Source organism: Aythya ferina, assembly GCF_964211825.1.
Source record: "Aythya ferina genome assembly, chromosome: 12".
NCBI classification, from domain to species: domain Eukaryota; kingdom Metazoa; phylum Chordata; class Aves; order Anseriformes; family Anatidae; genus Aythya; species Aythya ferina.
In genome coordinates this window covers 1,615,953-1,643,127 of record NC_140308.1, presented here as the reverse complement: position 1 = coordinate 1,643,127, position 27,175 = coordinate 1,615,953, and the positions used below count along the sequence as shown (strand labels likewise).

At 65.0% G+C, this 27,175-nt stretch overlaps 1 protein-coding gene across 7 annotated transcripts; it reads right to left on the bottom strand.

Annotated features, from left to right (window-relative positions):
• Positions 1-429: 429 nt before the first annotated feature.
• On the bottom strand, positions 430-27,146 carry CBFA2T3 (CBFA2/RUNX1 partner transcriptional co-repressor 3). 7 transcript variants are annotated; one of them, XM_084533732.1, is made up of 12 exons: positions 26,053-27,146; positions 9,990-10,136; positions 9,008-9,085; positions 7,945-8,186; positions 7,457-7,546; positions 6,262-6,443; positions 5,861-6,111; positions 5,667-5,752; positions 5,252-5,447; positions 5,031-5,099; positions 4,701-4,888; positions 430-4,074 (listed from the first exon to the last, which is right to left on the bottom strand). In XM_084533732.1, the coding sequence occupies exons 1-12, from the start codon at positions 26,120-26,122 to the stop codon at positions 3,784-3,786; spliced, it is 1,890 nt and encodes a 629-aa protein (XP_084389858.1). In that variant the 5' UTR covers positions 26,123-27,146; the 3' UTR covers positions 430-3,783. The 7 variants fall into 7 exon arrangements, with proteins under 7 accessions (XP_084389858.1, XP_084389857.1, XP_084389863.1 ...); XM_084533731.1 differs by having other exon boundaries at positions 4,701-4,891; positions 26,053-27,145; XM_084533737.1 differs by lacking the exon at positions 26,053-27,146 and adding an exon at positions 19,187-19,599 and having other exon boundaries at positions 4,701-4,891.
• Between the last annotated feature and the right edge of the window lie 29 nt (positions 27,147-27,175).

The window sequence follows — 27,175 nt, the reverse complement described above, 5'->3', positions numbered from 1 at the left end:
GGAGGGGGCGGCCCCGCCCCGCCCCGCTGGGACCCCGAGGCCGCGGGTTCGAGTCCCGCGGGCGGCTGCGGCCATGCGTGGCGCCCCCCCCCCGGGTTTGGGGACACCCCCCAGGTTTGGGGACACCCCCCGGGTTTGGGGACACCCCCATGGGTTTGGGGACACCCTCCCGGTGTGGGGACACCCCCGGCCCTTCCTGTCCGCTGACCCCGCTGGGGATGGGGCACAGCTCTGCCTGCCTGCCCCAGGCTGCGTGGTGCAAAACTGGGGGGGGACCCCGCTGGGACCCCCCTTCCCAGGGCTGGGTGGGGGCCACTGCATGACCCCAGGGTCCAACGTGCCCGGCTTGGGACAGGGGTAGCAGGGTGCTGCCGGCAGCAGGAGCGAGGGCACCCAGCGCAAGCCCATGCATGCTAGGGAGACCTGGGGTTGATATTAAATCGTCTTTATTACACAGATACAGAGTAAAGAACAGACATAACCTGAATCATAAAGTTTACATCTTCCACAGGTCAAACATACAGTACACTTAGAGAAAGCAGGAAACAGCAAAGAGGGGTTGGGGTGGGACGGGGTGGGGGGGGACAGCATGCCGAAGGAAAGTCCTACCGCGTCATCTCTCCGTGCTGGCCCTGCAAACCCAGGCAGCAGAGCAGGGTGGGCGCCCCCCAACCCACCCGGCCCTTGGTGGGGGCTCTGCTCTCCAGCCCCCAGCCCCTGGGACCCCCGCACCCCGGTGTCCCCGTCCCCAGGGCTGGCAGGGTTTGGGAACCGGTGCTGCCCGCGCAGCCGTGATCAGGGGGCCGGGGGCTCGATGCCTCCCTGCCGGGGCTGTGCCTTTTGGTGGCATCGGGGGAGACCCCAGGGTGCTGCCGGGTGCTGCGGGCGGCCCTGCCACTGCAAACACCCTGCACAGCACCCGGGAGCTGCTCCGGGAGCAAGGCAACGCCGTGTCCCCAACCCCAAACCCACCCGGGCGCACGGACCCCCGAGGAGCTGGGGATGCCCTGGAGGAGGTGGGCGAGGGGCGGCTGTGGCAGGCGGTGCCAGGGGTCATTCCGGGGAGATTTGGGGTTCCCAGAGCCTTGCCGGGAGGCAGCACTTTGGTTTCAGCTGGGGTTTCCATTTGGGAATGCCTGGGGACCACAGGCAGGCTGTCCCCCCACCAGGAAACCCAAGACGGGTGCTGCGGGTGGCCACGGGGACCTGATCCGGCACAGGGCTGTGCCACCCTGTCCCCCGTGTCCCCAAACTGCCCCGCAGCACCCGGGGTGTTCCCAAGCCCTGCAGCTGTACCAGGACCACGCGGCACATCCCTCTGCCAGCACCCGGTGCCACAAAGCCACCAAAAACAAGGCTTGGGCATCGCGTCGGGCACGCACGCCCCAGCCCCGTGCACGTCCCAGCACCGGTGTGGGGCAAAAAAAAAAACATGGAAGCACCCGGTCAGAGCCTCCCCGGCCGCCACCACGGCCACCGTCCTCCCCGCACCGCTATTTTTTGGAAATATCACACGTTAAAGCTGTCATTCTGGTTTGGACGTCTGCTAGCGCCGCACCGCCCGCCCCCTCCCTCCCTCGGCTTTTGGTTTCAATGCAAGGTTCTTTAGGGTATTTTTATTATTAAGAAAGAAAGAAAGAAAAAAAAAACAAAACACAAAGGAAAACAGAAAAAAAAATTAAAAATAAAATAAAAGCAAAACAGAAAGGAGTGGAAACGAGAGCAGACTCTGTGTAAATGCTCTCGTCTGCGGTTTCCCGGCGAGGCGGAGGTAGAGAGGCAGGGTCCCGGTGCGGGGGGGACAGGGGGCACGCGGCGGGGAGGGGACGGACACCCAGGGCAGCAGGCGGCCCCGCAGCAGGAGCATCTGCAAAACCCTTATATATTACCTCTTCTCAGGAAACGTAAGAAAAATAGACAATATTACATATGTCACACCATAAATAAAGCCAACGCTCGCTCGAGGGGCACCCGGCCAAGCGCTCCCAGCGCGGGGTGCGCGGGAACCCCGCTCCCCGAGGGGACGCCCCGAGGTCTCGGGGTGCGCAGGGACCTGCAGCAGGGCTCGGTGCTGGTGGCACGGGGCAGGAAACGTCACCTCGGGGTGCACCGGGCCCTGCTGCGGCACGGCACGGCACGGCACGGCCCCACGTCAGCTCCTGCTGCAGGAGGGCGGCACGAGGGCACCCGCGATGCCATCCGAGCGGCCCCGAGCCCGTCCTCCTCCCGCCTTGCCTCCAGCAAACACACAGGATGGTTTTTGCAAATGCGGAAAACTACAGCTCCTATCGAGCACACGACTTCTTCTCGGTTCAGCCTAGCTCCTACACACACCACATCCTCCCGTGGTTTCTCATCACCCTTTTATTTGGCAAAGTGTCTCTTATTATTATCGCCGTCGGTATTATTATTATTTTTGGACCTCTGCGGACGCTATTTACATTCACATTAACGTACAGCACTCCTGCCCGGCCGCGCCGGGGCACGCTCTGGCTTCCTTCCCTCCTCCCGGAGCCGTGGGACTTTCCGTATTGCACTCCCGTCCTCTGCGCTTCGTACAACGCTGCGCGAAGTTACAGCATCTCCTACATCGTCTTTGTCCGCCTCCTCTGCGAGGGAGGAGGTGGTGCCTTCTTGCCTTTTTTTTTATTATTATTTTTTTTCTTGCCTCCTGGAAATCGTTGCAAAAAAAAAAATAAAAATATTAAAAATTATAATCCAACGCGGGGAGCGGATAAAAAGGACAAAAACCCCGGGGTGTCGGCGCACGGGGGCTGGGAGAGCAGCAGAATTCGTCCCTCGCGCTCCTCGTTCCTCTCCTCCGGCGGCGGGCAGAGGTAGGGAAACCCGGGGGCTCCTGCCCGTGCCCCCCATGCCACTTGGGGAGCGCTTCTCTGTTTATTTCCAAAACAAAAAAAAATTCTTTTTTTGCTTTATTTTAGGATAGAAACTCGTCCAACCCCCAGGCGTGCCGGGCTCCCCCCGGCCAGCGAGGACGGGAAGCGTCGGAGCAAGCGACAACAGAACGAAACGAACTTTGGCAGTGGAGAGACGTTTGGATCTTTCTCGTTTTTGGATTTCCTTTGGAGCAGAGGTGAGTCTGGTCTGTTCTTGGCTAGCTAGCAAGGTAGTTTACAGGTGAGCTTCTGGCACGCCGCTTGACTTGGCGGTGTCTGTTTTGTTTTTTTTTATTTTTCTTTTTTTTTCCTTTTTTTTTTTTTTTTTTTACAATATCTTACTTAAAGCCAAAGAGTCCGACGTTTTCATTTTTATTTTCTTTATTTTTTTTTTTTTTACAAAAAAAAAAAAAAAAGAGGAAAAAAAAAAAGAAAAAGAGAAAGAGAGACGAAGAAAAGAAGTTTCCTTCCTCCTGCGAGCGAGCTCCTGGGCAGCGCCGCATGGCGCGGCCAGCCTGCGGCAAACCCCTCATCCAGAAAGGAGGAGAAAAATAAAAATATAAAAATATATATATTAAAAAAAAAAAAACAAAAACACCCGGTAGCAACGAACAGCAATCCCCCAAACGCTAGAAAACCAACCAAAAAAAAAAAAAAAAAAAAAAAAGAGCCAAAACAAAAGACCGAAGAGAGAACAGAGAAGAACCGGCGTTTGCCTTAAACTCCACTTAAAGCCCGGTTTGAGGATCCGTGAGGATTATTTGTGAGAGATAGAGAGGTCGTTTTGGAGGTCACACGAGTCAGGTAGCTGAGGAAATTGCATCGAGTGCAGTCTGGTTCTTTTGGCGCGCCGCGGCGGTGGCGGCAGCGGGGAGGGGGGGGCGGCTCAGCGGGACGCGCTCTCCAACGGGGCCGGGGTGGCCGGCGTGCCGGCGCGGGACGCGGCCCCCGAGCCCGTCTCGCTGGGGCTGCTGGCCATGGGGGGCACCCCCTCGGGCTGCGCCGAGCCCCCCGGCAGTGTGGGGGCGGTGGCGGGGGCCGGCAGCCCCTGCAGAGTCTGCCCGCAGACGTGGTGGTGCTTCTCCCAATCCTTGTGCTGGCAGAAGGAGCCGCAGTAGCGGGCGGTGTTGCAGCCGCTGCAGGTCTCGCTGGCTTTGCGCCCGCAGTTCCAGCAGCTCTGCGGGGACAGCGGGGGGCCAACCTCAGTGCTGGGGCGTGCAGAGCCCCATTCCTGGGCTGGGTGCTGCATCCCGGACCGTGTGCCACAGCTCTAACCACGTACCTAGGCTGCGCACCGCATCCCAAGCCACATACCCCATCCCGGACCGTGCACCACAGCCCTAAATATGTACCCAAACCCAGTCCCTGCACCACAGCCCAAACCACATACTTATTCCCGGACTGTGCGACCCATCCTGGACCATGTACCCCATCCCAGTTCGTGCACCACATCCCAAACCACACACCCCATCCTGGACCGTGCACCACGTCCCAAACCCCGTACCCAAACCCTGTCCGTGCACCACAGCCCAAACCACATAACCCATCCCGGATCGTGCACCTCATCCCGGATTTTGTGTCACATCCTGGACCAAGAGCAGCATCCTGGACCGTGTGCCACATCCCTGACTTTATATTTCTTATCCTGGACCATGCGTCCTCATCCCAGACCACGCACACCCCGTGCCAGACCACGCTCCCCATCCCATCCCCACCAGCGGTGCTGCAGCCACCCCGGTGCTGCTGAGCAGGTCCCCAGCACCCACCCCGTCCCCCCCCCGGCCTCGTGCCCGCCAGCCCCACCTCGCTCGAGTCCTCCTGCTGATTGATGACGGTCAGGGCGTCCTCCGAAGCCTGGCGCTTGGCCTCGGCCAGGGCTCGCTCCATCTTGGCTCGCTCCGTCGTGATCAGCTCGTGGGCTTTGCGCTCGGCGTCCGACACGGCCTTCTGCAGCTCGGACATGGCCTGACGCTTCACCTCGTTCACAGCTTCTTCTGGAAGGAAGGCGGGCGAGCGTGGCACGGGGCGTGCAGGGACCCTGGGGGGCTCCCAGCCCCCTCCGGCCCCGCGGGCACGGGGAGGGGACGCAGCGGGGACGCTGCCGGCTGGGCACGCTGGCGGGGCCACACTCACCAGCCTTCCTCCAGATCTCCTCGGGCATGTAACCGGAGAGGGGCCGCGGTGCGAAGTCCCGGTGAGCATCTGCGAAGGAGCCAGGGGGGAGATGACAACACTGTTAGCAAAAGGCAACCCCCCCCCGTGACCCGACCCGCCGGCCGAGCCGGTCCCAGGGGAACGGCACGGGCACCCCGGAGAGGGGCCGGGGCCGGGCTGCAGCCCCCCCGGGTCAATACCTAACTGGGGTGCCTCGGAGCTGGAGGAGCTGTTGTGGGGGCGGGCGGAGGGGGGGCTGCCTTTCTTCATGTCCTCGGCGTCGCTGTAGCGCCGGATCCAGTGGTTGAGCTCCTCGCGGTCGGCCTCCTGGCACCGCCGCAGCACCGTCAGCGACCGGCGCGTCTTCTCCACCATGTCCATGATGCAGTTCAGCAGCTGTGGGGGGGGCAACGGAGGGGCTGGGGGACGCGATGCTGGGCGCTGGGGGGAAATCTGGGCCTTGCAGGGTGGTGCCGGGGGCCGTGGGAGCGGAGGATGCTCGGGAGGAAAACCACACGGGGACACGGTGGGAGTGGGGAGCAAAGCGGGGCGGGCACAGCACGGCTGCCCCGTGCATGCAGCAATTTGGGGGGGCAGGCTGGGGGCTCTACGTACGTTGTTGAGGTGCTTCCACTCCTCCGCCCACTCCCTGTCGGTGAGCCGGTGGTCGATCACCTCCTCCTGGCGCGCCCCGTGCACCGCTGCAAGATGAGCGCAGGATTAGGGGGGGTCACCCCGGCATCGCCCCCAACCCCACGCCGTGTCCCCCACCTCCCCAAACCAGGGGGCTCGGGGGGTGCTGAGCTCACCGGCGGGCCGCGGGCGCTCGCGGAGCTCCCGGGGGTCGGCGTGGCGGTAGGCGTCGCGGTAGTGGTGCGCCATGGCCATGTCCTCGAGGCGGTAGTGCTGGGGCAGGGGGGCGGCGGGGGGGGGCAGCCCGTTGGGCGCGTGGCTCAGCCCGTTGCTGGGGCTGTAGCGCTGCGCGGGGCTCATGGTGCACGGCCGCTTGCTGAGGTGCTCGGGGTGCAGGGGGTCGCGGTCCAAACCGTTCTCTTTGGTCCTGGGGGGGAGGGGGGGGTGCAGAAGAGGTCGGTCCCCGCGGGGTCCCCGAGCATCCGTGCGCAGCTCCGCGCCCGGGTGCCCGTTCCCGCGTCCAGCGCCCCGTGCCGGGGGGGTGCGCCCCGAAAAGCGGCGCCCCGTGGGCCCTCACCTGTCTGGTGTCCTCCTCTTGCCGCTCTCGCTGACCTCCAGGAGCAGCTCGGAGGAGTCGATGGGAGAGGAGGCGTTGGCGTCCAGCAGCAGCTGCTCGTGCTGCGCCAGGTACTGCGCCGGGCTCTGCTTGGCCATGCGGGCGCAGTGCAGCAGCTCGCGCTGCAGCAGCGGCAGGTTGGCCTGAGAGGGGAGCAGGAGTCCAGAGCCCACCACGGCACAGCCACGCTCCCCAAAAATCATCCACCCCAGCCACCCTCGATCTCCCCATCCCTCCAGTTTTCACTTTGGGGACCTGAGCCCCCAGCTCTGGGGAGCCCTTTGGGGTGCGCGCTCGGCACCGGGGCCACCCCCAACCCTCCTGGCACCCACGGGGCACCAGGGTGCCGTGAGCTGCCCACGCACCCGTGCGCTCCCCCCCCAGTGCTGTCCCTGAAGCAGCAGAAACACATTTCTGCCCGGGCCCTGCTGCTGCCAGCTCTGCTTTTCTCTTTAGGCAGCTGATCGGCAGCCAAGGCCCCATCTGTTGGACGCGTTAGCGCTCGGGGAGGAGAGGCACGCTGCAGCTCCCGCCCCTTCCCCGGCTGAGGGAACGACCCCGAAAACCAAAAAAGCCCCTGAGTCTGGGAAGCACGCCGCGCCCGGCTGCTTGCACTTAGGGTAATGAGAAGCAGCTGGAGCCCAAGGTGGAAGCAGCTGGAGCAGGGTGCCGGGGCGGCCGGCGGCACGGGGAGTGCTGCTGGCCTCGGGGACACCCCCTGGCGAGGTGGTGGGGGGCTCCGTGCCCCCCCTGATCAGCCCTGCTCGGCTCTGCCTTCCCTGCGGGGTGGCTTCCTGCTGCAAGGGCTGCAAAGGTGGCTGGGGGCACGTTTTTTTTTTTCACTCCTCTGCTAACGAGGGGTGAGCGATGCCAGGCTCAAACATCTGCCACCCGTGCCCGTGGTGCCAGGAGTGCCAGCAGTCAGCGAATCCCTCCGGAGCAGGGTGGCAGTGCAGAGTCAGCACGAAATCAGAAGGAAAATTAAAGAAAAGAAAAAAAAAAAGGGGGGGGGGAGATTTTTAATGAATTGCAAATGGTTTCCAGATGGGCCTAACCCCGTGTGTTATTGCAAACAGCTCCACGAGCGCCTCGGCCTGACGGGACTGCCTGTGGGGGGGGGGGATTTATGCGCCCCGGGGCCGTGCAGGGCACCCACCTTCAGGAAGGGGATGACGAAGGGCCGCAGTGGGAAGTTGGTGGCCTCCTGGAGCTTGGCGTGAAACTCCTCGATGGTGAGCGTGGAGTTCTGCGGGGACAGCCCGGGCTCAGCGCCGGCCGCACGCAGCCCCCAGCCCACCCTGTGCCCCCTGGTGCTGCTCCCTTGCTCTGCTCCCCACCGGCTCTGGGAAAACCCCGCAGGGTTTGCTGGTGGTGCCAGCAGTGGGGACCCAGCCCCACACCACAACCACGCTGGTGGCATCCCCTCCATCCATCTCCCACCCTGGGAACCATGCAGACCCTGCAAGACGCCCCCGTTTTTCCCGAATTTAAGTCAACCCAGCGCCAAGAGGCTCCTCTTCCCCATTTAGCATCACCTCCATCCACAAATTAAAAACCAGGAGCCCTGCTCGGCGACACGGCTGGAGCATCACCCGCCAGCCCCAGGGGCTCCCCAAAACTGTTCCCCGCGCCCGGTGAACGTACCACGAGCCCCAGGACGAGGGTGCGCACCCGCTCCCCAATCTCGGGCGAGATGTCGTTGCCGAACTGCTGCAGGGTGGTGAGGAAGCGCTTGAGCTTGCTGAGCTGGCGGGCGCCGCAGGCTGGTGGGAGCTGGTGGGTGGAGAGGGAGGCGGTGGAGGAGGTGGCCGGCCCGTTGCTGAAGCCGTTTGGGGTGGACGGGGCCCCGTTGATGGCGGTGGGTGAGTGGCTGCTGCCGTTCATCACTGCGAGCGGAGAGGAGGGGAGGTGAGAACGGCGCTGCGGGGACGGCGCTGGGCTGGGGGGACCCGAGCATCCCGCTGGGCACCGAGAAACCAGTGTCCTCCCTTGGCCTGGGGTGCCCAGGGGTGCTGCTGCGCCCCTGGGGCAGCGCGTGGCAGGCGCAGGGGTGGTGGACGGGTTGTGGTGAGGGCCTGATCCTGCTCCTTGCCATCCCGGCAGCCAAGAGCTGCCAGAAGCTGTGCGCTCCCCACGCTGCCCATCCAGGAGCCTTCACCTGGATGCTGCCCACAGCACCCAGCGCCAGGGGGTGGGCAGGACCCCGGCGCACAGCAGGGCGCACCCCGTTCCCGTGCCAGCCCTCGGCACAGCGACCTCTCCGTGGGCAGCACGGGTGACAGCACCCTGCAGCCCGTCCCCCCCTGTGCAGAACAGCCTCGAACCCCTCCGCCAGCACCCGGGCACGCACCGTGCTGCTCCCACCATCGCCCTGACCTGGTGGTACTGGTGCTGCGGGGTGCTGCAGCCCTGCCTGCCCTGGCTGCTTCCACGGGCTCCCCCTCGCTCTCCGGCCGGCCGGTCCCAGCCGCCCGCTAAAGAGGTGCCGAAAATAACCCCCGGCCACAACTGCTTTTATTCCCACGACAGGTGGTGACTAAGTTAGACGCCGCACGTGTCCCTCGGCCGGGCCGGGGACGGGGTTTGCATCCTTGGGACGGGGCAAGGAGAGGGGCTGGGGGGGCAGAGCCCTGCCCGGGGCACCGGCCAGGGGGGCTCAGGCTGCGTCTCGGGTCTCTCATTAGAGCGTACGTTTCATTTTACTTACAAAGACAGACCATCGACCATTTCAAGCAACCATGAAAACGGCCGCGAGGCAGAAACGTCGGAGGGCCAGCGTCTCGATCTGCAAGCAAAATAAAACACGCTATGATGAGAGAGCAGAGGCGGCAGCTCTCGGCCGGGGGTCCCGTTGGGCACGGCCCGCTCGTCCTGCGGGCGAAGCCGCGTGGAGCCCGACGTGCCGGGGATGGAACCGGGTCCATCGACCCCACACAGCCCACGGAAAGGCTCCGAGGATGCCCCCCTCCTCGTACAGTCCCTGCCCAGCCCCAGCTGGAGGGGCAGCTTGTGGAAATTCCTCGAGACCAAGAACAACCAAAACTCTGTCCCGAGCCCTGGTGGGGCTGGCAGCAGGCTGCCCACGCGGTGCCCACACCGGCAGGATGGGGACGCCCGCACCAGCCCCGCACACGGATCCCAGAGCCCTGCATCCGCTGCAGGGCTCGGATTAAAAAGCAAAACCCATCAGAGCGCAGAGAGCACAATCCGATTTCTAATTAGAGAACATCTGCTTGGGAGCGCAGCAGGGCCGCGGCAGCCAGCGTGCAGAGACCTGCAGTCCCTACAGAGCACCTTGATGCCACCACTCTGTCACCTGGGCACAGCCAGCAGGTCCCCACCACCACAGCCAGCCGTGACACTGCCCTGCACCGCCCGGTGCCACACGCACCCACGTGGCCGTGCCCAGCTCCGAGCCCTGCAGCCTCCTCCAGCTGCTCCGTGCTCCCGTTTGGTGACCACGCATCAGGAAACCAGGGCGTCCCTGTCCCCAAGCACCTCGCTGGGGACAGGCAGAGCCCACGCGCAGCCCAAATCCCTTCTCCAGCACACCAACAAGGATCACCACCCCACGGCACGGCCAGCACCGCGCAGCGCAACGAGGTCGCGACGGATCCCGAAGGCAGCGCGTGGCCGAGGGAGCCGGGCAGCCCCCCTGCCCGCCATCCCCTCCCTGTCCCCGTACTCACTGGTGCTGGGCGTGAAGGAGGGGTGGCGCGTGGCTCCCTGCGTGACGGCCGGCGGCGGTGGCGGCATGCTGGGCGGCGTGGACCTGGGCTGCGTCTTGACGTCGGCCGGCGAGTCGGGCATGGTGGCGGCCCGCTTCGCCGCGGGATCTGCGGGGACAGGGCGCGCGCGGTGAGCGGGGCAGCGCCGCGGGGGACAGCCCCTGCCCGGCGGGTCAAGGCCTCGGGGATCTCGGGTGTCGCCGGTCCCCAGGTGGAGAGGGAGCGCGGGGACAAGCGGGGACGGTGCCCGGTGCCCTGTGTCGCTGTGGGGTGGTGGGGACGGTGCCCTGAATCCTCCACGGATGTGTGGCACTGGACAAGGGACAGGGCACGGCTCTGTAGGCACTGCCCTGTGCCACGTGAGCTCCACACCTTGCACACAGCACAGCCTGGGCACATTATCACAGCATTATCACAGCTGCCATCCCTGCAAAGCCACCCGCCTGCCAGCAGCGACCTCGGGGATCCCGTGCCCAGGCTGCCCGCTAGCACCTCGCCAGCCCCAGGGCGATTGCGGGCATCGTGGTGCCGGGCAGGGATTGCGCACGGGCAGCAAATCCTGGGTGCATGACGGGTGGCACACGATGCTGCTCCCTGTGTCACCCACAGCCCAGAGGCTGCCGTGCCATGCTGTGCCATGCCATGCCGTGCCATGCCAGGTGGCCACGAGCACGCCAGCTGCACAGGTCTGTCACCATCCTGGCCAGGGTCCCCGCTGCACGCAGCGGGCTCGCCACCAGGCACGGCTGCTACCCGCTCATCTAACGCGCATGCCTAATCCGCTGCAACTGTCGGGAGATTAATCGAGCCCGGCGAGAGCACGTGGTCCGGGCTAAATAAAATCGGGGCCTCGTCCCGAGCAAGATGCTAGCAGGGCTCGTCCTGCAGCTGATGCCACGTGGGGAGGAGCGGGGAGCCAGGAGGGCTGGAGGTCACCACCGCGGTCCCACGGCACCCCTGGCACTGCGTGAGTGTCCTTGGCTGGTGTGCAGGGCCATCCTGGCACTGCGTGCTGGGCTTTGCCTTTCTGCGCCCCCTTCTCCCTTCTCCAGCCACAGGAGAAACCCCAAGGCTAAACAGCACCTCTGCCACGGAGCAGCAGTTTGTTTGCGGGCTCTGCCAAAATAAACGGGATGCTTTGAAAAACACCTCTGCTTTTCCTTGCCACGGGGTTCGGGAACGGCTCCTGCAGGCAGGACAGAAGGGACTTGTTGGAAGATGCTGGGGGTTTGGGAACGATGCCGGGAGGTGCCTGGCTCGCACCCCGACCTGCAGCCTCCCTCCCACCTCCTGGGCCCGTTGTGTGGCTCTGCAGCTTTACGCCAGGTGTAACAGCCCCAGGGACAGCCCCGGCATGGGGGAGGCACGAGAGGTGGTGGGTCCAGTGCTTCGGACTGGAATCAGCTCTGGCTGCCCGCATGGAGATGTGTCCGCAGGCTCACGAGGCTCCAGCACCAGAAGGGATGCAGAGCACGGGTTTTGTGCCAACCAGCAGAGCAGGATCCGGCCCCGAGGACAAAAAGGGTGACAAGGAGAGGTCAGCCTGCAGCCCACATCCCACGGGTGCCCTCATGCTGCTGCCAAGCCCAGCCCCTGCCGAGTGTCCCCAGGATGCATGGAGACAGGGGGGAGCCCTGGCACGGCCGGGGGGCTGCCGTCCACGTGGCCCCCACGAGCCCACCACGAGGTGGGTGTGAGCACAGCCAGTCCCTTCATCCATAAAGCATGCAACAGGGCACAGCCAAACCCTCCTCGGCTCAGCACCCCTGGACATCACCCTCTGCCCCTTGGCAAAGCACGGATCCGGGCATCCTTCCCCTTGGCCAGCATCCCCCCAAACAGGGGCACGGCACGGAGGCCGCGGGGCTCATCCAGCTGGAGGAGAAGGTGAGGAGGTGGCACCCTGGGGACCCTGTGCCACGGCACCTGCCCTACTCTCCCTGCATGGATCTGGCTCCAAGGGGCTGCAGCAGAGGGGCCTGGCTCTGCCTGGGCTTGGGGGAAAAAGCACAAATCCGCTCATCCTGGCGCCGGCACGGCTGCTCCGCAGCTTCCCATCAGGAGGAAAGTCTCCACGAAGCTGAACAAACACCAGGGGAAACTGCGTCTGGGTGTGTTATTTCTCTCTCTCACTTTTTTTTTTTTTTTTTTCCTCCTCCATCTCTTGAAGCCATAAGTTTTTCCTGCTGCGTTTGCAATCCAAACACCGCCGCGCGGGCACAGGAGCCCCCGAACGGCTGGATTTCTTGGTGCTGAAGCCCAGAAAAGCCCAAAGCAAACAGAGCCAGGCTGCTGGGACACCCGTGCGCCCCGGTGGCACCGTCCCCGCGGCGTCACACGTGCCAGCAGCAGGGCGCTGCCCCTCGCTTCGCCAAACCACCCTGGAAGCCCCAGCTTTTGCCTCCAGCCCCACGAAGCTCCTGTGAGGCTCTGAAGCACCGGTGACAGCAGCCTGGCCGTGTCCTGCTGTCCTGCCACGTGTCCCTCCGTCCGTCCTTCCCTCCCCGTCGGCGGCAGGCGGTTGCCAACCCGTGCCCAGGCTCTGCCCCCCCTGGCAGCGCCTCCGAGCGTGGCACCAATTCCCCGGCACCGCTCAAACTCCACTGGAATCCTTTTTTTTTTTTTTTTTTTCCCTTTTTTTTTTTTTTTCTTTTTTCTTTTTCTTTGGGGTAATTTGTCCCAGCCGCTCGGGGCTGTGTCTGTTTTCCTACATCTGGTTTCCATTAGGCCTGTGCAGCCCAGATGAATAAGTAATAATATAAAAATAAAAGGATTAGTATTTTCTCCTCCGCTGGCCGGAGCGGGGCCGTACCCCGCCCTGCCTCCCGGTGGGAATCAGATGCCGAACCCCACGCACCCCCCGACCCCGATTTGTCACACCAGAGGCCTTAACCCCCCACATGCTGGCTGGGGACAGTGCCCACTGGTGCCACACGGCCACAACCGTGACCACTGCCACCCCTGCGGGTGCCAAAGCAGGGCACCACGTGCACCAGCCAGCTTCCCAAGCCTGGGGGTGCAAATCCCCTTGCTGTGCCCCCTGCTCTCTGCACACCCTTTAGCCAGGCCTTGGGGTGTCTGGGGACAAGGACAGGGACATGCCAGCCCCTGTGTGGCTGCGTGGCACCCAAAGGCAGTGCCCGCTCTGCTCCCGTGGGCACGGAGCCATCCCGGTGCAGCAGAGGCTGTCGGAAAGCTCCGGCTGCCTGCGAGCCTCCCGGCGAGGCTCTGCCATCGAGGAAGGGGTTAAAAGGGAATTAAAAGAACAGCATCCTTCATGCTCTCCAAATGGCCACAAATGAAATCCAGATGCTGGAGGCGACGTCTCCCCGAAGCCAGGCTGCCTCCCAAACAAAGGAAAGCATTCCTGCTGCTCAGCTGCTGGTGCCACGGGGGCCAAGAACAACTCCCCGATAAGATCGCGAGGGCCGGAGCCGCTCCATCTGGACCGCGTTAGGGCAGCGCTCTGCGCCGGCAGCCGGGCGGCCGCGCTCCCACGTGTGCGAGCCGGGCACGGGTGGGGGAAAACCGCAGGGCGCCGGCGCCCCCGAGCTCCATCCAGCACCCCAGGGTGGGCACACGCAGCGCCAGCCACCCCGGTGCCTTCCTGGAGCAGAGAACGGGGGTGTTGTGGGGGTGCCCATGCCCCAAATCCCAGCGTGGGCACCCCAAGGAGCAGCCGGAGCCGTGCGCCCCGGGGTCATGGCGCACGGGACAAACCCTCCCCAGCACCCTGCTGTCAGCTCCTGGGGACAGCCCCGGCGTGGGGAGAGGTCCCCACCCCTGGGACATGGTGACGATGGCAGGAACACGGTGGGGGAGGATGTGGCTCCCCCCAAATTGCGCATGAAGGGGAGGGAAGCAGGATGGTGGTGTGCCAGAAGGATGCTGCACACCTCCAGGCCTATCACACAGCCACGGCCGGGGTGTCCCATGTCCCCAGGGGGCTTTGGAAAGAGGTGACAGGGTGGAGAAGGAGCAGCAGTGGGGGCTGGGGCGCTGGACCCATGGGGAACCCCACGGCGAGGTGCTGGCAGTGCCCAGCTGAGGGAAGGCTGCTCTGCCAAGGGCTGGATCCAGGCAGAGCCGAGGGGTGCAGGAGGAAACGGGGACCCCACACGGCTCCCACCACCCCACACAGGTGGCACCGGTGTCTCCTCCTCGCTCTGACAACTTTCTGAGGTTTCCCTGAAGCAGCACATTTTGGGGAGCCGGGCTGCAGGGTGCGGGAGGAGTTGGTGGGGGGGGGAAGCGGGGAAGCGATGCAAGCCCCAGCACCAGTCAGCACAAATGAAGCCTTTTAAAAGGAAATCAAATTAATTAAAGCCTCTGCAGAAGATGTAAACGAAACCTGGCCTCTGGCAGCTCCAGGCCCGGCGAGGCACTTGCAGGCGCCCTGCAAACGGGGAGCTGTGGCTGCAGAGCCACCACCGCCAGGAAGCCGGGCAGCACACAGACGCACCCGGCACTGCGGGCACCCCACGGTGCTCGGGCATCCCCTGCTCTCAGAGATGCTCACACCACGGGCAGCACACTCCCTGCTCCCCCAAAATCCACGCCATGCACCACGCCACGCAGCCGGTGGATTTGGGCAGCCCTCACCCATGGGTGCCCTGAGCCGTGCCCTAACCTGGGACACTTCCAGCCACCCCACGCAGGGAGCACGGTGGGTTTCCCTTTGGCACATCCCAATTTCCTTCCCTTTCCCTGCAGCCCCTGGCTGGGTGGGCACCGCAGGGGTGCCCGCGCTCCCCGGGGAATCAGGGACCCCAGAGCCCTGCCCGCTGCCCTAAGCAGCCCCCCAAGGACCTGCAGCCCCCCCAGGGCCACAGCCATCAGCTGCCGGTCAGCTGGAGCCAGGGTGGAGGGAGAAGGAGGGAGAGGGAGGTTATTCTGATTTTCCTCAAAAAAAAAAAAAAAAAAAAAAGGAAAAAAAAAAAAGCCCTCTCTGTTTTACAAGCCTTCATTTGCTATTGTTTATGTAAACAGGTAAATTGTTTCGTATCTCAATTAAAAACATCTGCCACATAAATGAATACCAATTAACTCATCCTGTTTTTAATTACTCTGTTAATTACACACAGGCAGCAAAAAGGATGGCAGGGGAATAGGGAAAGCATGCTTACAGCCCCCCCCCCCCCCTTCCCACCTTGCTCTTGGCAAGGATCCGAAATATGCCCAGATAATGATGGATTAAGGTGGCTGGTGAAAACAATGGCTCGTCGCCAGCTCCGGGGATTTCGGCTCCCTCCCCGCCCCCGGCCGGGTGCCTCACAGGGGTATTTCCCGTTGCCCTCCCCGTGACGCCCCCCATTTTGGGAACCCCACCAGAGGTGCCTGCATCGCTCCGGGACCGCGGCACAGCCCGGCCACCTCTCCCGGTGCCGTCCCCACGGCGCATCCCCAGGGGACAGCAGCCCCCGGAGCCACACGGCCACTTGCAGAGGACTCACTGCCCGCGCATCGTGGACCAAACACACCCTGGGTGTGCCCACGATGCCCACGGGGCGAGCACCATCCTGCAGCCCGGCCGTCCCGGCGGCGATCGCCGGGTGACCCTCGTGCCGTCAGCTGCGCCGGCCTCACACCCCCCCCCCCCTCCCTCTTTCCCCGGCTGCGGGAAGCTTTCCAAGCAAGCAGATGGGGCAGGGGGAGCCGCGGCGGCGAGGAGGAGAGCAGAAAAGGCTATTTTCTCACGCTACATATTTTACAAGTCGAACATTTTGTGCAGTTCAGCCTTGCCTGTAAAACCGTCTCGGGACCGAGCGCCGGGGCGCAAAAGCCGACGGCGGCGTGGGACAACACCACCGGACAGCCTGAGGGAGAAAAGCCACGAGTGGGGTCCCCACGTCCCCTCTACATCTTTCTGAGTGTGGGACTCGCTCCCCAGGTGCTGGGAGAGCACAGGATGGATCCTGGCTCACGACCATGAGCTTTGTGCCTGCCCCGTCCCACCAGCAGCTCGCGGGCGCGGGAGGAGGTGGGCACGCACACGCCCTCGCTGCTCCCCAGCTGTCCCGCGCACCTGGAAATTAAATATGCTCTCCAAACACGGCGAGCAAACAGAGGGCTTGAGCACCAGGCTTTGCGTGGGCACGCAGGGCGGCGCGAGGCTCGGGGCTGCCCTGCTGTGCGCACACATCCTCCTTGCAGCAGCGAGCGGCGTGCCATGAGGCCACCAGGCCACGGCGTCCGTGCCGAAAGGGCGACCGATCTGGTGACGAGCTGCAGGAGGGGCACCCCAAAACCAGGCTCCTGCACAAGCTGCAGAGCCACGCGCTCCTCAAACAGGCAGAGCCCCGGGCTGAAACGCTCCGTGCCATTTTTGCAGCCACGTATGCACGGGGACACTTGTGTCCGGAGGTGGCCTCGCGCAGGGACAAGTGGCACGAGCAACAAGGGGGTTGGGGGCACTTTGGAAACACGGAGCAGTTGGGAAGGGAAGCAGTCCCTCTCCAAAAGCTGGCGGGGAGCTCCGTGCAGGTCCCTGCAGCGTGGGAACGCCGAGGCACCGCCGGCTCCCCGGGGACGCCGGGCCAGATCCTGCCCCGGAGGCGCCAGGACGGTGACGGCTCCGAGGGGGTGCCGAATCCAGCGGTGCATCCCCACAGCCTCCGGGCTGCTGCGTCGCTGACTCTTTGTCTCTTTTTAACCACAGGCTCCATTTCAAGGCAATTTTGCCCGTGCGAGATTTAATGCAATAACGCAGGAGACAAAAAAAAAAATAAAAAAAAAATATTAATGAGAATTTTGAAAAATAAACAGGAAATCCTTCGGATGCTTTCTGGAAACATTGGTCAGCATCTTCCGAAGGAAAGCTGTGGGCTTGTCAAGGTGGGGTTGCCTCTGGGGAGGCTGAGCGAGCGGGGAGGGAAGGCAGAAAACAAGCTTCAGGAAATCTAAAAATAAGCCCAGAGCCGGGCAGGGGCACTAACGCCAGCTCGGCACCCGGTGGGCTCTCACCTCTGTGCCCCAGCCCGGCCTCGCCCTTCCCAGTCCATCACAAAGCCCCTGCTGAGTGCCCCCGCTTCGGGTCGCCCCATTTCACCCCGTCTTTGCACCAAGCTCCCTGCTCCTTCCCAGCCCGGCTGCAGGATCAGGCCCTGATCTGCCCGAATGCTGCGCACCCCGCGACTGCGCCAGCACGGCCGGGGGCAGAACCAGTGCTGGTGGCTGTGGTTGGTGTCCCTTGTGCCGTGGGGACAGGAGCACACATCCCGCTGCCAGCACACGCTTACACCTCGCCAGTATCCCTGTGCTCCGGGTCCAGCTCGCCAGCAATGCCCTGAACCCGTTAAGAGATATTTAATGGTTTACGGGGTGCCTCTCAGCCCTGGGGGTCTCACAGCACCCCGCACCTCTTCCCCGGGGTGCAGGGAGGCTGCACGGCCGCAGGCAGGGAGCCGCACCACCCCGAGAGCCCGAGGGGGATTTGAGCTGCCTGCATGCAGCGAGCAGAGCCGAGAGCCCATTTCCACGGCAAACCCAGGACAGGCGCACGCAGCCCACCCCAGCCACGCCGCGGGGTCCCCGAGCTGCCAGCGCAGCCCCGAGCCCCCTTCCCACGCCTGCCACAGAAACAGGCAGAGCCTGGAGCTTGCTCGACCCTCCAAACCCACAGAACCTACACAACACCAGAGCGTTTTTGCATCCTTCACCCTGCAAGTCCTCGCTGTAAGAGGCAAATCCTGCATCCACGCGAGGCCTGGCTGCCGCCGCACCCAAAACAAGCGGCCAGCCCCGCGCCAGCACCCAGCACCACGGGAGCACGGCCCCTGCTGCCCGTGCCCCCCAGGCTTTTCCTCCCTGCACCCCAACGCCCGCAGCCACGCATCTCCCATACAGCTGGGCCTGCCGGGAGGCAGCAGGAGGGGAAAAAGCCGCACACAGCTCAGCACATCTCCGGTCTCCTTCCCAAGGCTCCCCAAAAGCAAGCCCCCAAACTTCTCCGTGCGCCTCAGGGCTCCGCGGGGCCACGAGCTGCTCCTCACCCGAGCACCAGCGCGGGGCGGCGGGCGCCGGGGCCCTCAGCATCCTGCCCGGCTGCTGCTCCGCGCTCGCTGTGCGCTTTCGGGATGGATCCCCAGCATCTCCGTGCCCCGGCTGCCTCCGTGCAACGCAGCAGAGCTCACCCCACCGAGGTGCCGAGCAGGCGAACGGCTGCAGAGCGTCTTCGAGTCGCTCGACAAAGGAGCGTGGGATTAATATTCCTTTTAATTAAAGGCAGAAAAATCTCTTTGTTCCTGAACAGAGAGAAAACAACAGAGGGAAGAGCTCCGGAGCTCCTTCTAAGCGAGAGACGAGACCATCGCTTAGATCCAAAGGCACTGTCAAGGCGCACGTGACCCCGAATTAAAAAAACAAAATGAAACCCGGCAGCAGCAGCGGCAGCTCTCCGGCACCGAAGGGAAGTTGCAAAGTTTTTCTCGGCTAACGGGAAAAAAAAATAATAAAAAAAAATAATAATAAAAAAAAGAAAAATCCAGCAAAAGGTGCCCGTGAGCAGCCGAACGGGGGCAGCGCGGGGGGAGCCCTGGGCGCGGCGGGCTAACTGCAGCCTCCCCGTTCCCCCCGGACCCCCGGACGCAGCTCGCAGCGGGGCAGCGCCGACCCTCGCCCCCCGCCCGCCCCCTGCCCCCGGGGAGCGCCCCCCGGGCACGGCCGGAGGCTGCGGTGCGCCCTCGCCCCGGCTGCTGTCGCCTCCGGGGAGGGGGAACCGGGCCGGGCCCCGCTGCCCTGCCAGGGACCGGAGCGGGCTGGGGCACCGGGAGCCTCCCCGGCACCGTCCCCGTCCCCGTCCCCGACCGCTGCGCACCCGGGAGCGTTCCCCGGGCACCGGCAGCACCCCCGGGGCACCGGCAGCATCCCCCGAGCGCTGCGCACCGGGGGCTTTCTGCAGGCGGCGGCAGCGCCCCGACACCGACAGCACCCCCGGGTACCGACAGCATCCCGGTCCCCCGCGCACCGGCAGCACCTCCGGGTACCGGCAGCACCCCCGAATACCAGCAGCACCCCCGAGTACCGGCAGCATCCCCCGACACCAGCAGCATCCCTCGGGTACCGGCAGCCCCCTAACACCACCGGCAGCCCCCTAACACCACCGGCAGCCCCCCGGTCCCCTCTCCCCGCGCCCCCGGCGCCCCGTGCCCGGCCCTTACCGTGCTGTGGCGCGGCGGCGGCGTGCGCTAAGTCCCGAGGCAGAGCCGAGCGGTGCGGGCAGAACCGGCGGCGGCCCCCGGCGGCGGCGACGGCCCCGGCCCCGTTAAGGCCGGCAGAACCGGAGCGCGGCCCCTCGGCGGCGGCTGCCGCCCCCGGCACCTGCCCGCCGCCCCTCGCCACCGCCGCCGGGGGCCGCCAGCCCGGGGGGTCGGGGCGCTGCCCCCCCCGGGGACGGACACCAAGGGGTGGGTATGGAAGGGGAGGGGAAGGGAAGGGAAGGAAGGGGGGGCGCCGCCGGGAAGGGGGAGGGCGGAGAAGCCCGGGGGAGAGCCGCGGGGGTCGCTTCACCCCCTGCGCATCCCCCGGCGCCGCGCCCCGGCCCCGGGGCGCCCGCGGCCGAGCTCCGTGCCGGGCCGGGCCGCCCGCAGCCCCCGCTGCCGCCCCGCCGCCCGCCCGCCCCGGAGTGAGCGCCGCCCGCCCCCGCCGCCGCCTTACACCGAGCCGCAGCCGATCCCGGCAGGGGGCGCCCCGCCGCCGCCGCCGGAGAAGGGGGGGGAGCGCCCCCGGTGCGCGGTCGGGGAGGGGGCGGTGGGAGCCGGGGTTAGGGGGAGGGAGGGGGGACAAGGGAGAGGGGGTTGCGCGGGGACACGGGGATGTAGAGGGGGTGGGGGTGGGAGGGGGTGCGCGGGGGTTGGGGGCTGCGGGGGGGTGGGGAAGGTTGGGGGGATGCCGAGGGTTGGGGGGTGGGAAAGGTTGGGGGGTTGATGAGGGTTGGGGGGTGTAAATGATACTGGGGGCAACAAGGGGCTGGGGCTGGGGGTTGCAGGGTTTGGGAGGTGTCAGCGTGGGGCTTGGGCTGGCAGGGGGCTGGCACCCCAAGGACTGGGGGGGCTGCGAGGGGCTGGGGCTGTGCTCGCTGTGCTTCCGTCCCCAGCTGCCCCGGGGATGCCCACGGGCCGGGGTTGCAGTGGGAGCAGCCCCACGTGCAGCCAAAACGTCTGTGTAGGGCGAGCCCCACGGGCACCCCGCAACCCACGCAGCCTGGCCTCGGGGTCCCCCCACCCCACACGGCCTCATCCAGGCTGCCCCGGGTGGCCGCACAGCACCGGCACCTCGGGGATACCCACGGAGGTGGCTCCCTGCCCACGCTGGGTGCCCGGCACACCCATCCTGCGTGCCCTGTGCCGGCTGGGGGGGCACTAAAAGCGTCCCTCTCCCCCCCCCAAACCCTACTACAATGTTGTTGCTGGCTAGCGCAAGCCCTGCTAATTTCCCTGCGAGCTGAAGCCCTGCCTCTTTGCGTAATTACTCGGCTTGGCAGCTGCCTTCCCTCTGCGAGTTGCCGCCAGGAGCCCCTGCGCCCGGGTGCTTGTTGCATTACTCATCCGCTGCTCTCCCCGGGGCGCAGGGCGCTGGGGACCACGGCAGGGCCCTGCCGGGCAATGGGGCTCCACTGGGGCACCAGCACTGCCGGGGCACTCATGGCACCACCTCTGCAGAGGGCACAGGCTCTGCACAACGTGCACGTCGCATGGTCGCTGCGTGGCCGTTGTGCAATTGCCAAACGACCATTGCGTGGCCATTAAATGGCCGCTGTGTGGCTAGTAAATAATGCTGCATGGCCAGTAAACAACCACTGCGTGTCCAAGCTCCCACCTGCATCACCTCGGGTCGCAGGATGGTGCCTCATCCCACCCCAAGGTGCTGGCAGGGTCACCCCCTCCCAGCTCCTGCTGCCGTGCACGGAGCCCTCCTCCTGCCCTGCATCTCCCTGCCCTGCATCTCCCTGCCCCGAACACTGGGGTTGCCCCAGGAGCCCCTCACTGGAAGCACCACGGCCCCACCATCGAGGCCCCGCGGGCGCAGCACCATCCGCCCCCGCGCACAGCTGCACGCCGTGCAGCAGCAGCCCCGGCTGGCACATGCAAATGCAACGGCGTGGGTGAATTTGGGCACGTGGTGCATGGTGCAACACCCCCCCGGCGCACACGTCCCCGGTTCTTGGAGCACCCAGGCATCCCGACAGCGCTTCCCAAGGCTGAACCCCAATTTCAGGAGGGAGCTGTGGGGGTGGCCACGCTCTCAGCCAAATATGCTGTCCTGCATGTGCGCCCCACGCCCTGCAAGCTGTTAAATTCATGCTGAAACCCACCAGTAAATGTCCAGCGGGTGAAGCCCAGCCAGAACCCAAGGGTGACCAGCACTGGCTCCGCGCCCAGTGACCTGCAGGTACCAGCTACAACCTTGCCAGCTTTGGTTCATTTTGGGTGTAGATGCAGGATGCTATTGAGTCCCATGGTGGGACGAGCCGGTGGCAGCGGCACCACGACGTGCACAGGGCACCATGGGCAGGGGGGGGACCCTGCCGCGTCCCCCCCGGCGGCGTTTGGGTGGCAGGGTCTGCCTCGTTTCTATTCCGTGCGCGCAGCCTGTAATTTTGGTCTATTGAAGTCATAATTCACCGCTGAGAAAATAAACATTTGTGTTAGCTCGCTTTATTCGGCGGGCCTCGTCTGAATGTTAATAATGCCCTGCCGGCGCGCTCGCACGTGGCCTCGGCCGCCAGGACAGACCCGGGCACCCGTGGCCGTGCCCGTGCCACCTCCTCGCCTGCAGCAGGCTGTCACCTGCCGTCCTGTGCCATCCCTGGAGCCCAGCAGACAGGAGATGGGTAGGGAAGTGTCACCTTGTGCTACACCGGGGATGACGATGGAGCTGGCGGCGAGGCCACCTCAAAAAAATGCGATATTTTGGGGATGAAACCTGCGGCATGTCCAAAAGCGTTGCGCTCATCCCTGGGTCAGTTTGTGTACTTTTTTGGGTGCTCCCTGGGCTGCACGGTCCCCAGCGAGGGCAGGGGGGCACCGAGGTGACCCCCAGGTGCTCCGATCCAGCCCCAACCCTGCGCAGGGCTGCCCTGTCCCTGGCTGGGTTCCCCTCGCAGCGGGTGCTGGGTGCTGGTGCTGGGGGCTGGTGCTTTCCCCTCCGCATTTGCATCTTCCCAGCCTTTATCTTCCTCCCAGTCTCTGTATTGCTGCAATTACAGACACTTTAAAACACAATGATCTGGCTGTTAGCGTGATGGATGACAGAACCTTTCTGTCTGGTTTAAATCACTGCCGAGAGTGAGCAAACTTCCCCGCCTTAACCCCTTCGTGCCCCTTAGCCCACTCCGGAGCCCTCCCCGCCGCTGCCACGCACCCCACGGACACGCGTGGGTCCCGCAGCAGCCCGAGACCTGCGTGCAGCCGGCTGGCATGGGGATGAAGCACACGTGTTGTGTCAATTTATGCTCCCTTTGTGGTGAAGAGATGGCATCTCCTGCCGCTGAGCACCAGCCCTGTGCCCACCAGCGCTGCCCTCCAGGTGCCGCGGTCCCCTGGGGCGGTGATGGCACCGCAGGGCACCGCTTCTGCTCGCAGGTGCTGCCCGCTGTGGGTGCACAGAGGAGGATGTCCCCCCTTCCCAAGCCTCAAGCCTTGTAAGAGAGCCCTCGCTGCTGGTTTCTCGCACCTTCCCCCTCGCCGTGCCGTGAGTCATCCCCGTGCCGCCGCGCAGACCTGCTCCGCCGCGCCGGGGCTCATCTGGGGGCGAAGGCACCGAGCCGTGCCCGCGCTCAGCCCCGGCGTGCCGCAGGTTTCCTGTGTCACCCCCAGGAGTCTGGCTGCCCGTCTGGGTCTCTCCGTCTCTACACGCAGCCTCACAGGGAGCTGAGCATCCCCGGGGTGCCTCTCTGCGGTGCTTTGGCCGTGCCAGGGGTGCCAGCCCGGCGCAGCACCAAGTGAGCCCTTGGTGATGCAGAGCCCCTCACCCTGGCTGCATGCACGGAGGTGGTGGCCTTAATCCCAGCTCCTAAATCCATCCCCTGCAGCCCCTAGCGCTCTCCCCTTGGCATTTTGCTTGCAGCTGGAGCCCAGGCTGGTGCTCCCCTTCCCCGCAGGGCAATTTGGCAGGGAATGCGCGGGGGAGATAAGGGGCTGGTGGGGAGCCAGCGGCCGGGGAAGACAGCTCGCCCGCGCGCCGGCTATCGCCCGCCGCAGCTGCATCCGCCGTGGGGACATCTGCTGCTCAGGAAGCGCCTCTCGCCAGCTTTTCTTAAGAAAGGGGCTTCGTTTGTGCCTGGCTTCCCCCTGCGCCCGCTCGCGGGGGCTCCCGGCGTCGCAGCCCCCCGCCCCGCTGCCGCCCCGGCCCTCGCCGCCGCTGGGATGAAGGCTGGTGGGAGCAGCCCCTGCTTGTCACTGCCTGTGGGGAGTGAGCTGAGGGCTTTGCGGCTTCTGCACAACTTCCATGAACATGAAAAGGAAAAAAAAATCATGTTTTCCTGGCTGACAGATTCGTTCCTGCTTCCCTTTCAAAGGGAAACCGGGCCCTACTGCTTATCATCCCGGCGCGCCCTGCACCGCAGCCTCCAAAAAATCTCCGTCCTGGCTTAGACACTGGGAGGCTTTGGGATATGTCGCCGTCCCTCTGGATGCTTTAAAACTCCAGGTTTTGGGGCTGCTGGGGCCGTGTTTGCAGCTTTTCTTTGCCACGGGGTGCCTGGAAACTGTCCTAAGTGGAGACGGCCTCGTGCCCCTTGCCTCCTGGTGCCTGGGGGTGCCACGGAGACACCGCTGCCACCCTGGTGTAAGCAGCAGTCGGCCAGCAGCACGTCCCCTTCTTGGCCTGAGGGAAGGTGCCAGAGGTGCTGAGCAGAACCCCAGCAGGTGCCCAGCACACGCAGCACACTGGGAGCACAGCACAGGATCCCTCAGCTCCTCCGCTCCCTGTCCCGGTGACGTCCCCTGACCGGACAGGGGGCACAAGGAGCTGAGCCTCCCCGAGAGCCCCGTCCTTCTTGTGGGGTCCCTGCGCTCCCTGCGAAACCCCCCTGCAGCAGAGGGGCCTGGGGAGCTGAAAGCATCTCCTGGCCCTGCTGAAGCTCCACGGCTGCCCTCCCATCTCCAGCTCTGTGCAGTTTCTGCTCCTGCTCCCCTGGCTGAGCCGCAGGTACCGGCTGCCTGCCAGAGCTCCCCGCCCGACGGGCTGCAGCTGCCTGCGCCGTGCTCTTTAACGGTGGGAATTTAATTAGTTTGCACTGCTCTTCCAGCACCTTGGGTCCCTGCAAAAATCAATAGGAACGAGCAGGAGTTGGGCCAGCACAGCCTGCCCCTGCTCCGGCTCTGTCCAGGACAGCGCAGCAGCACCAGGAGGGTGTTGGTGCTGTGCCACACCGTGCCGTGCCGTGCCGCGCCGCGCCATGGGGAGCCCCAGCCTCGTGGCGGGGCCATCCCAGAGGTCTGGGATTCGTTACAAGGTCCAGATGCACTGTGGCAGCGGGGGACGTTGCGGCTGCCTCTGGCCACCTGCATCGTTTCCAAGTTCCCAGGCTAAAAGCAGGGCTTGTTATCAAGAGCAAAAAATGTGCCACCTCTGTTGTATTTCATTTCCCTTTCTCCACCTCTTCCCTGCCCGCTGTGCATCTGAGATAACAGCTCTCCGCGCTGAAGCCGGAGCGAGGAGCAGGCAACGGCCTCGCCAACCCTATCGCTGCCTCGCTGGCTGCGAGTAAATCAGGAAGTTTGCCGAGATATTTGGCCAACAAAATAAACGTTTCTCCTGCCAAGCACCTAACCGGCACCTCCGCCAGCCCGCAGCAATCTGCACGGCTCCGCTCGCTGCGCCCCTCCGGTCAACGGCGCCCGCTGGCCCCGCGTGTTATCGGGGGTTTCCCCTCGCCCTGTGGGGCTGGGGGCATCAGCGGGGTGCTGTGTGCTGGCACGGGGCAGGGACCGGTGTCCCCACAAGGGGATCACTCCCAGGTGTCAGCATTTTGGGTGTCTCTGCCTCAAATAGGAGCTCGGGTGCTGGTGTCCCATCAGAGGGGCACAGCGCTGGCACCTGCTGTGCACCCAGGAGAAGGAGCTTGGGAGCACCCCATGTCCCTGTCCCCAGCCCAGCATGCAGGCTCAGCAGCGAGGGCTTCATCCTGACCCCCGGCCACGCCACCTTTGCCAAGGGATGGAGCCGGGATGGGGACCTGGGAGGTCCCCACGCTGCCCAAACCCTGTCCTCAAACCCAAGCTGGCCGCATCCCCATCCAGCACGGTGGCTATTAGGGCTGGGCAGTGGGGCAGGGTGCTGTGCCCGGTGCATGGTGCCGCAGGGCTCGCAGCCACCAGGGGAAGGGGTGTGTGAGGGGAAGCACGGCAGAGGGCCAGCATTGTTCGCTCGGGGCAGACAAACGCCGGTGACTCAGCCGGCCGCCGCTTTCCTTCCCGCGCCCGGCACGGCCCCACCGGGTCCCTGCACGGGGTGCCGAGGGATGCCCAGCACAGGGCATGGGGATGTCCCAACCCCCAGAGCTGGCCCCGATGCTGTCACGCTGCAAGGGAGCAGCAAAAGCAGCTGGGGAGCCCTCGGGGCCGCATCCTGACCGTGGTGGGACGGAGCTGCTGCGGGCAGGGTCTGGCTGCTGCCGGGGAGCGAGCGTGGGAATGTGCTCCCGAGCCACACGTGAGCTGCTGACCCAATAATGAAAGCAAGCACTGGGTAAACAGGGGATTTAAACCCTGCAAATAAAACCTAATCGCGGCTGATTGCTCATTACAGAAAGGTTAATTGCAGAGCGGGCTGCGGACGGGTCCCCGTGCCCCATCCTGCTGGTGCTATGAGCTCGGCTGTGCCCCAACCCCCTGCCCTATTGCCAGCTCCAACCGGCCCCATGGGGACACCCCACTGGGGACCCCCACGCACCACTTGGGCAGCACCTGCCTGGCCCCAGGGCTGCGTGTGACATCGGGACAAGTCACCTGCACCGCGCCACGTGCATGTGGGTCGCCCACAGCCCCCCGCCTCCCTGCTCCCACCGCTGCCTCAGCCTTACCTTGGCCGGTCCTGCCCGGTGCCCTGGTGCTGGAGGGGTGGCTGTCGGGCCTGGGGGGGCCCCCGGGCATCCCAGGGGTGTGGGATCAGCGGTGCCCAGCACAGCCAGCCCGCTCCTGGGGCAGGCACGAGTCTCTGCACCGGGGAAGAGGATGCTGAGCACCGTCGTGCTCGGTGCGGCGCGGTGAGGTGCGGGGCGTCCTGCCCGAACGGTGCCTGCCCTGCCGTGAGGGCCGTTCATGTGACTGCCGGGGCCGGGGTGGCAGCAGCGCCGTGTCCCATGGCGAGGGGGAAGGTGAACAGCTGCCGGGCAGTGATAATGCGGCGGGTGGGGGGAGGCCGGGCAGCTGCGCCCGTGTCCTTCCCCAACAGGAACCATCTGCGACCAAGCCCAGCTCTGCCTTCCCTATCAGCCATTCCGGTCTGACTTTCCAACAACTTCCCCTTCGCGCCGGCTTCACTTCCTCACTGCGAGGGGCCAGCGCGGTGCAGCTCGGCATGGGCAGCACCGCAGCAGGGTGGCGAGGCACGGCACAGCATGGCACGGCGTGGCACGGCACGGCCAGCAAGGTGCACGGCGGCACAGGCAGCGTGGTGCAGCCTGGCACGGCGTGGCGCAGCCCGGCATGGCACGGTGCAGCCTGGCACGGCGTCGTGTAGCCCAGCACAGCGTGGTGCAGCCCGGCACGGCATGCCCAGTGCACGCTGTGGCACCAGGGGCTCACCCCGTTGCAGCACACTGCTCTCTTTGCCTGGCTGTGGGGACAAGGATCTCCCTTGGCTGCTCTATCCTGGTGTGTGCTCTATCCTGGTGCCTGCTCCACGCACTTCCCTGCCTGTTCTCTGCACAGGACGACCCCCCCAGTGGGTGCTGAGCCCCCTTTCAGCGCCGTGGATCCGTGCACCCCCAGGCCAGCCCCCCCAGTGCTGGGGTTGGGGCTCTCCAACAGCCGCTCTCGGGCAGAGCAGCCGCAAGCGAGAGAAGCGACTTGTTAGAAAACCGAGAGGCTGCTCCGGGCTGCAGGTGGGAGGGAGGAAACGTGTCCTAAAAATACAGCAGCGCCTGCACGGTCCCCGAAGGTGGCTCAGCAGATGGCGTGTCTCGACGGCCACCTGGGCTCCCG